The 10,487-nt window shown below is 37.6% G+C and overlaps 1 protein-coding gene across 1 annotated transcript in view; it reads right to left on the reverse strand.

Annotated features, from left to right (window-relative positions):
* Window positions 1-10,487, reverse strand: part of KMO (kynurenine 3-monooxygenase) — a 62,430-nt gene extending 51,943 nt beyond the window's left edge. The window contains exon 1 of the mRNA XM_003824529.6: window positions 9,850-10,487. Within this exon, the coding sequence (XP_003824577.1) occupies window positions 9,850-9,903 (54 nt within the window). The 5' untranslated portion in view covers window positions 9,904-10,487. The remainder of the gene's footprint in view (window positions 1-9,849) is intronic.

The raw sequence follows: 10,487 nt of genomic DNA on the forward strand, positions 1-10,487 counted from the left end.
TTTATAGGTCATGTGCTGTATAGGGATGCCTAACCTACCACTTAAAAACATTATTTGAATATTTCCTTTCTATAAATGTTGAGGTATGCTTCTCCAGTCTTCCGTTGCTGAGCTTTTCTGTCAGTTCCCATGTGACCCCTCTAGCAGCAATTGTTCAAGTAGCCAATGATCATGAGAAAACTGTAAACCATTTAAATTTATAAATGTTGACCCTTGAATCTTACACTGAACTGATAAGCAACAAAAAAATAAGAAGAAAGAAGGAAAGGGAAAAACTGTGATCCTATTAGGAAGAGGAAACAGGATTATAAAAATTCCGTACATTTTATGTCTTTTGATACAATATATTTGAAATTAATCTGATAGTGCAATATTAAACATGTGTCAACTACTTTTGACTTAATGAAGCATATAACACCTTCCCTAATCCTTAAGAATCATGAATGTTTCTGAGTTTTCTGTCTATCTAACTTTTAAAAAGCTTGTTAATAGTGTTGAAATCCATATTTGGTCATGAAACTATAGTTTGACGTCTCAAGATTTTGATCTTTGGGTATATCAATGCAATGAGAAGAATCAGACTGTTAACTCTACTTACAATGCTATAAGCACATCAGTGTCTTCATACTTTGTTAGTAAATATTACATCTTCCAGAATTGCATATGTTATGCCAAATGTTGTTTTATTATTTAATCCTTACCCTGAGTTCTCTAATCTGTGTCATCTGGAATTGGTCTCTAAAGCCAAGCAGTGATCTTGATTTTCCCTCTTATGAGAAGGTGAATGATGCACATTCCTGAGTGCTCTTAAGAAAATTTATGACTTTTACTCTAGTCTTGATCTTCGTCCTGAACTCCATCTGTGACTACTGAACCTGTCTATAGGCATCTCCCTCTCAATATAGCTAAAATTTGACTTATTCCCATTCCTCAGCCCTCTCATTCTCCTTCTTCTGTATTCTGTATTCCATAAACTTTCTTCCTCCTTATATATTTCATATCTTAGAGAATAGCAATTGCACTCACTAATTCACCCAACCAGGGTAGCTCGGTGAATATTTAACACCCCTCTCTACCTACCAGTATACATGAAATTAGGCAATACGTCCTATTGATTGTTCGTCTTCAGTCTCTCTCACAACAGATCTTCTGCTACCCACAGCTCTGTCCTTACATGGGGCCCTCATTAGCTTTTACCAGGCTACTGCAACAGTTTTCTAATAACCCTCTTTCCCCAGTCTGTATGCATTCAATCTGTACTCTGCACTAGAACTAGTCATCTTCTTTTTATTTTCTTTTTAGACAGGGTCTTGTTCTGTCACCCAGGCAGGCATGCGAGGCTGAGATCATAGTTCACCGCAACCTTGAACTCCTGGGCTCAAGTGATCTCCTGCCTTGGCCTCCCAAGTAGCTGTGATTACAGGTGTGCTGCTATGCCTGGCTAATTTTTTTAATTTTTGTAGAGACAGGATATTGCTATGTTGCCAAGGCTGGTCTCAAACCCCTGGGTTCATGTGATCCTTCTGCCTCGGCCCCCCAAACAGCTGAGATTATAGGCATGAGCCATCATGCCCAATCACTAATTATCTTCTAAATAAGATGTTGAATGATTATTTTTGTCTTACAGTTGTTTATTAGCTCCTTATCTTTTCAGGAAAAAATTCCAAATTTTCAACATGACATAATAGATTCTTACATGTGATCCCAACCTCTTTCTCCAGTTCATTATGCACTATTCTCATGCACTATCTCATACACTATTCTCTTGCACCATCTGTAATAGGCATACTAAATTTACTATGTTTTCTGAATATGCCATGCACTTTTATTCTTCCATGCCTTTGAATACTATCCTTCCCTGCCTTATATTCAGTTTTTGGAAAATGCCTACCTTTCCTTTAAGACTCATATCCTCAGTGTAGTTTTTCCTGATACCTCTACTCCTCCAAAAGACTTGTTTGCCTTTTCTTCTGTAATTATATATATATATGTATATAGATATGTTTTAATGTCTCAAGTACATTGAATTATTTATTTATAGTCTTGTCTGACTTCCACCAGGCAGTAAATTCCCAGAGAGGAATAATATTTGTATGGCTTGTATGTTGTCTTTTTATCTCTGATATAAACCACAAATTCTAATGAATTAGAAAATACAGGTAAATGTGAAGAAAAAAGTTATTTCTCACAATTTTACCACCAATGGCAACCAATATTAACATCTTCTATGTATATAAAATACATGATATTTCTTTTCAAAATGGTAACAGGTTGTATATTTTCTTTCATAATTTCTTTCAAAAAATGAAAAGTGTACTCTAAATACATATCCATGTCAAAAGATGTCTGAAGTAAAACCATTTAATACTTGCATTACATTTGATTGTAGGCAGTGTGCTTATATTTGGATATTCAAGTTATTTTAATTCTTTAGCATTATAGACAATTGTATGACACATACACGTTTCTTTTGATAAAATCTCACTAATGAAATGGCCCACCAAAGGGCAATTTTGAATAAAAGGGATTGAAACACTGGCCAATTCTGAGCTCCACACCCTCCTTCTATCTGCCCCGTTGGCTCCTGGGCCTTATTACTAGTGGGGGAATGGAGTAAGGATAACAGGGGAATGAGAAAACAAAGAGGGAAAGAAGAGAGTCTGAAGTGAGCTGGGGAGAGAATATTGATGATCTAGAGTCTAAGAGGAGCCTGCTCAATCTTCCTTTGTCTTGCTTTTGGAATAACTGCAAAGCACATGAAAGAGATTCAGATTGACTGGGGCAAGATCATTTCAGAAGGTTTTGTTGGGAGTTTTGAATACACTCCAGATTTGATGTTTTTGAGAGCCCACATTAGATTCTATTTGCTTTTAATTTCTCATTGGCTGAAGGACAGTTGTTTCTCTGAATGCAATGCCATGCTTAGGCCAACTTCAAGGGTGAAGTAGCTATTGCTGCTTTCTGGAAATTTTTTTTTTTTTTTTTTTTTTTTGAGACAGAGTCTCACTCCATTGCCCAGGCTGGAATGCAGTGGCACGATCTCAGCTCACCGCAACCTTTGCCTCCCAGGTTCAAGCAATTCTCCTGCCTCAGCCTCCCGAATAACTGGGACTACAGGCACACACTGCCATGCCTGGCTAATTTTTTTGTGTTTTAGTAGAGATGGAGTTTCACTGTGTTACCCAGACTGGTCTCGAACTCTTGCGCTCAGGCAATCCACCCACCTCGGACTCCCAAAGTGCTAGGATTACAGGCCTGAGCCACCGTGCCCAGCCAAATCCCCACTATTTTTAAGACTACAGATGTGTATATTTTCAAGTTGTTTTCCAGGAAAAAAAATACCAGCTTAGATTACCATCAACAGTGTATGAGGGTGCTCTTTTTCTTTGAGTAGACAGATAGAGGACTAGAGGAATGCATGACTGAATATGGACAGAAGGGAAATAATCTGAGAGTATTTGGGAGGAGGATGGGCCAAATGAGAAGGAATGAAAGACACACTCTTTGTAGGCACTTAACAAAGTTTGGAGCTGTCTAAAGTTGTTGGTTCCATTCCAGATACTTCCCACCAGATAGTAAATGAAGGAATCTCTGAGGGATGAATTCCCTGAGGTGAGAGTGGGATTTATGAGGCACAGCCACAAAGAAATCCATTCCACCTCTGTTTTTAGAAGGTGCTAGATATGGGCCACTAATGAGAGTTTTTCATATTTAAGAAGGCTCAGAGCCTATGAAATAGAAAACTGAAACCCAGGTCTAACATGGTGAGGCCCACCAAACAGCCTGCCTTGCTTGCTTTTTATTGCTTACTTCTAGTTGATCTCAAAGCCCATATAGCTAAAAGTCATGTAGCCAAACAATATACATCTAATCTGTCACTAGCTTCCTTATAGACAACGTCTCTGGCATGTATGTCACTATGGTAATAGTTGCTTAAAGTTTTTGTTTTTGTTTTTGTTTTCAGGAACTAGGCAGGCAGCTCTTACCCAATTTAAACTACTTGAAAGAGACCACCAACCCTCTTTCTACCTCGCCCATTGACTCCTGGGCCTTATTACTATGGAGTAAGGATAATAGGAGAATGAGAAAGCAGATAGAAGAAGGAAAGAAGAGAGTTGCAGGCCCTTCAACTGGGCCTGCACAAATGCCCAAGAAGTGACTTTCTGATACCAGAAGGCCAAAAACCTCACCTTCAGAGCATGCTAATGCCACCATTTTCTGAACATGTGTCCTATGAAGAGTCGTGAACCTTGATTATGCATGCTCAGACCACCTATTCATTTTTCCCCACTGCTAATCACCTTCCCCACACCTTAGACCACCCTGCTTCTTTACATAAATATCTCTAAGCCCTATCTTTGGAGAGGTGGATTTGAAAGCTGTTCTTCCATCTCCTTGCTGGGCTGTCCTGTGAATAAAATCTTCTCTTTACTGCAAAACTTGTTGATATGGTTTGGTTGTGTCCCCACCCAAATCTCATCTTGAATTGTAGCTTCCATAATCCTCATGTGTTGTGGGAGGGACCCAGCGGGAGGTAATTGAATCATGGGATTGGGTCTTTCCCATGCTGTTCTCGTAATAGTGAATGAGTCTCATGAAATCTGATGATTTTATAAAGGAGAGTTCCCCTGCATGCCGTCTCTTGCCTGCCACCATGTAAGACATACCTTTTGCCTTTCACCATCATCATGAGACCTCCCCAGTCACGTGGAACTGTGAGTCCATTAAACCTCTTTTTCTTTATAAATTGCCCAGTCTCAGGTAGGTCTTTATCAGCAACATGAAAACGCATTAATACACTTGTTATCTCAGTAACTGACTTACTGCATGCTGGGCAGAACAAGCATAGTTTGGTATCAAAACAAGAGTAGAGCGAATAGAGCTTAGCTTATTTTCACATCGATAAAATAATAACAATAAAGGTTAACAGTAATTATGTCTTTTTCATGGTATAGCTCATTAATATTTGCAAAAAATAAAAAGTATGCACTTGAATCAAATTCTATGTAGACCTCAACCCAGGATTATAAGCCATTTGATGGTTCATATGCACTGAGGACATTTACTTCGGGGAAAGTGAAAATTCTGGGTGACATTTGATTTCTTTTTTTAGAAAGGAGTAGGTTGAGAACAAAGCTAGAGATCTGTGAGCGAGAAAGTGTGAAAAAGAAGCAGTAGAATTTTAGTGTTAAAAGACTAGCAATCTAGTTTTAGCCCAAGAGGAAGAAACTGAGACCCATAGGGTAAGATTTCCTGAGTGTCCAGCTGGTTGCAAACTCTGCTATTCCCAGTCCCCTCAATGAATAATGCTTTTTCCATCCCATGAAGCTGAGTGAAGAGTAAGTGGTGAGGTGGAAAAATCCTAAGAAGAACAGAACAGAAACACCATTTGGGGACAGTTTGGCATCAAGACCATTTTGAGCCTATAAATCCATGACAGGATTTAACATCTATAGCTGTGAGACATAAACTCTCATAGAGTCAAGGTCAAGTTGCCTCAAAAGCAATTTCATCAGCAGAGGCCACTGACTTGACTTGAATTCCAGGGGGCAGGGCACAATTATCAACAATAAGTCAAAATATGTACAAATCTCCTCACCCTCTAAATACTACTAAATGGAGAACTTTCCTGGGTCAAACATAGGGAGAGTAGATCACAAAGCTCTGTACAGTGGGGTTTCTTTTTTGCAGAAAGGAACAGAAGAAATATTTGAATGATATCCTAAAATACATCTCCAAAATACATGCTAGAATAGTGGACATACATTACAACAGCAGGAGTCAGCTGAGACTGGAATGCTTAATAGCCCTCTTAGCCAAGGCTCTTGGCTTCAGTCAAAAAATGATGTCTTGAGTAGCTTTAGCTGTCACTGAAATGGTGCCTTTTTGCTCTGATCACTTTAATCATACCTGTAAACATTGAAAACAGTTATCAAAAGCAGTATTTTCTAAGTCTTAATGACTGAATTCAGATGTGGATTAAGGACACTTGTTTAGGTTAAGTGTCCTTAAGGAAAGAAAACATATCACTCTAACATGAAGTAAGGCAGTTTGTATGGCAGTTTTTTTGTAATGCAGGTTTTTTTTGAAATGATGTGCTAGAATTGAAAAGCTACACTGTAGAACTCCTTCCAGCATGCAAAATTGAGATTATTTTCCAAATCCTTTTTTAAGTTACTCATTGAAAGGACTGCATTCCTCATGACATAATTGTGTTTAAAAAAACTCTTTAAAAATTTCCCATAACTTCTAAAAGAGTGATTCTCCACTTTGTTCTGAAATCAAACTCATGCACAGAAAATATTTTAGTGTGGCTCACATTATAAGGCACTGGGAAACCTTTATAAAGATAGCAGGAGCCAAAGATAAAATAATCTTTAGATCTATGAAGTAAAAAGCTTCTATGGGGAATAAACTATGCATAACAAAATTTTAATAGAAGGCAGCATTTGATAATGACAAACAAAGCCCTGTGGGCATTTAAAGAGAGGAGAAGCCTTCACAGGTTGATTGTCCTGCAATTATCTTCTGGAACTAGCAGGAGGTAATCCCATTGGCTGGAGAAGGGATGGGGGAGTTGTAATTCACACAAGGAGGAAAATATCAGTCAATACACTGGTCTTTCTAAATATTTAGGTCAATGTTCTTGAAATGCTATTTTAACATCTTTTCCCACTTGTTTTTCAATATTTAAACTTTACCTGGTTTATGATTATGGTTTAGTTTCTTTTACCTTTTGTTTCTCATTAGAAGTTTCTTTACTGGTTTGTTGATCTCTTTGACTGAACATGTCTTCAAAGAAAGGAAATCAATTGGTTTAACCCAAGATCAGATGATCACTACATCAGAGCAAGAATAACTTCTCAGGGTGACTTTTCATTAGGCAAGGTTACTAGACATGGTAAGCTACCACTGATAAGAATTGAGGGAAGTTCACTATATTTTTTGGATGTCTAAGTAAAGGTTCTCAACTCTCTTTTTTTTTTTCTAGGGGCCAGGGGAGAGCCTTTAATGTGTTAGACAGTATAAGGTACTGGGATATGGTTTATGGAAAGGAGGAGGTAGGAAGGGAGGGTGGAAAAAATAACAGAAGAAGATGGGCAAAAATGTAATCTTGTCCTCTATGTAAAGACATTAACCTTCTTGAATTGCTCTATTTAGTCAATACTTTTAAAAATAATTTTCTCAATATTCAAACATGCATCTGTTATTATTTTTTCACCTTTATATCATTAAGTTTTCTCATTCCTCTCATTTATTCATCCACCCAATACATAATGTTAGGCATAATTCCAGCCTCTGGAATACATTGGTTAATAAGAGTTTATATCCTAGTTGCAGTAGATATCTAAGAAACAGGTTAAAAAAAAAAAAAAACCCAAAGTGTGTAATTTCCGATACTGGTAGATAAGATTAACAAATAAAAAGGGAAAGGGGTGAAGCCAGAAAGGCAGATAGGCTCAGTTCAGACAAGACCTTTGGTAAAGAGTTTGGGTTTTATTTTATTGGAAATGGGAGATCATTGGAAGATTTTAAGCAGGGGATGATAATGATCAGACTCATGTTTTAAAAGGGTGTTTCTGGCTGTGGTGTGTAGTATGGACTATAAGGGAAGAGGAGTTAAAGCTGGGAGACTAATTTGGAGCTTGTTGCAGGAATAAGGATGGTGGATGATAATGGCTTGGGCCAGGATGGTTGTAATGGCTAGAATTTAAATGTATTTTGGATACAGAGCCTCAAGGCTTACTGATGGAGTGAAAGAAGAATAAGCGTTTGCACGAAATGACAAAAGGAATCAAACATGATGCCTAAGCATGGACTTGAGCAATGGGATGGATAGAATTCTTTTGCAGAGGAATTTTAGTTGCTTCCTAATACACAAGTAGTACTTTTTGTCTCCTGTTTTCCAGCATATGTATGACGTGGTTACATGATGACGATCTCATGTTATTCAGGGAGAAATCCATGGATGACACCCACATTTTTATGCCCCCCAAACCCATATATACAATCACATATTTGTTATCTCTCCCTTGGATTTCTAAGAGATAATTTTTAAAATGAGACATCACTGCTGCCACCTTAGTCCAAGTCTTGAACTAACGTAACAGCCTCCTAACTGGTCTATCTCGTCTTCTTAAAATGTTCCTAGTCATTCTCCACATAATGGTCCAAGGGACCTTTTAAAATCACAACTTAATTTCCTGCCTAAAATCCTCCAATAGTTTCCCATTGTAATTTGAACAAAATCTGATCTTCTTGCCTGGACCTCTAAGATCCTACAAGATCTGGTCTGTCAGCTTCTCTGGCCTCATCAGCTACGCTTCTCTGGCCTCATGCAGTTCCTGCCTTTCTTTCTGCTCCTTGAACTTGGGCAGCTCATTATTGCCTGAGGGTTTCTCTTCCTGCTGTTCCCTCTGCCTGAAATGCTCTTTCTCAAGATCTTCACGTAGTTAGTTCTATCTGATCATTCAGGTCTCTGGTCACATGTCCCTTCAGCAGAGCGGCTGTCCCTGACCACATTCTAAACAGGTACTCCCAAAGATGGTCTCTACAGCATTACCCTGTTTTCATTTCTTTCATAGTGCTTCTCTTTAACTGAAGTTATCTTATTTGTTTTCTTCTTCCTTGTCTTTTTCTTCTCTGGAATTCTCACCCTCGCATCCCTACTACCTAAAACAATATTGGTACATAGTAAGTAATCAGATTTTGTTGAACACATGAATTCTCATTTTGTGCAACATTTTGATAGGACAGATTGGACACAAGCCTAGTATGAAGCAGTGACGACACATGTCCCAACCAGTGACCGACACATCATGTGATAGCATTTCTAAATGAAAATTTAGATTCAGAAATATTAAAAGAACAGTTCTAGCACTTTGGGGAAAAGACACTAAGGAAGGCAGAACAAAAGACAGCATATACTATATAAATACATGTGTGGCATAAAATATACCACCTATATTCAGCCTAGAACAGTGTTACGCCCTCAATACATTTTTTGTTGAGTGGATATATGAATAATTAATGAAAAGTCTCCAAATGATTTGACCAAAGGTGATAGGGAAATGATTTAACCTTGACTAACTGGGATGTTTGTATTCTGAAACAGAAATTCTGCTGAGAGGGGAAAAAGCAAAGTTGAATCGAAGCAGACCCACGTTAAACAGAACTACCTTTGGCACCTTAACTATGAAAGCAGAGAGTGACCTCTCCTTCCGTCTTGCTAGGTGTGGGGCAAGCCCCAGCACCTTTATGTCACGTGCTCAGTGAGAGGTGAACACCTCACTCCACTGTCTTAGGTGCTCCACTGGAAGAGTCAAGTAAGTCAGGCGACCACATAAATCTTATTCCCAATTACTCATATAACTAGTGAACATTCAACATGATACTTTGACGTTAGCTTCATGTTTCTTGACCCTTTTATTCTCATTAGACAGCATTAACTGAGTTATTAAACAAAGCGGAACAAATGTTTTTATTAAAATGAATATTGAGACTAATTCCTGTTCCTAAAAACATAGCCAATTTGGGGATAAAATCAAATTCGATTTGCATTATTTTTGCTTTTTAACAAATCCTAAACCAAAATGATGAGGGAAAACAGAAACCTTTGTATTTAATGGCTATAAAATACCTTTCCTGAAAAAGAACAGATTAAAACTCATACTATATTAAATCTATGAAAATTAAAATATTAAAAAAATAAACAAAATAGCTGTATTTAAATATCAGAGTTTTCACAAGAAAATTAACAATTTGCAGAAGTGACGAATAATAATCATTACGAGTAATAATAGTTAATATAATACCACCAACAATAGTAATCCATCTGAAAATTCTTACCAAGCCACCACCAATGACAGCTACTTTTTTCCTTTGAATGACAGATGAGTCCATAACTGCTGAAGTATTTTTCACAATTATTGTTGCTTCTGTCACTGAGTGACACTGATTTCTGTGTCTCCTACACACTGATTTCTCTGAGTTTTTATACTGCCCCAAGCCTAGTGCATTCCTGAGCCAGCGGCAATGTTTAGTCAGGGCTAATTTCCCTTGACAGTATTAACCCATTAGTTGGCCAAAGTACAATCAGCTCGGCTCTAAGAAAAAATAAATTCATTACAATAACCAAATTTTTTAAAAATCCATCCAATTGGAGACACTCTATTTTTTCTATCTTCTGTGTAAGACACAGAAATTTTTAAGCAGTCTTGTGGCTTTTCTTCTTTTTCTACAGCATATATTCTTAGTTTCGTTTTCATTCATGATTAACCATGAATGGAACCCTTCTCATCTGAAGTCCAAAAACATCTTATACCTCCCTTAGAGAGTAAGATGACATGGTTTCATAATTCATCTGTGGATCATTTTTGTGGTTAAGACCAATCAAAAATTTCATCTAAAGGGTCCTCATGGATTGTTTTTAACAGGCTCTACCAGGGAAAATTTTCTGCAAGGTCTTAATATTCTCCCGATCAACA

This window comes from Pan paniscus, chromosome 1 (assembly GCF_029289425.2).
Source record: "Pan paniscus chromosome 1, NHGRI_mPanPan1-v2.0_pri, whole genome shotgun sequence".
NCBI lineage: Eukaryota > Metazoa > Chordata > Mammalia > Primates > Hominidae > Pan > Pan paniscus.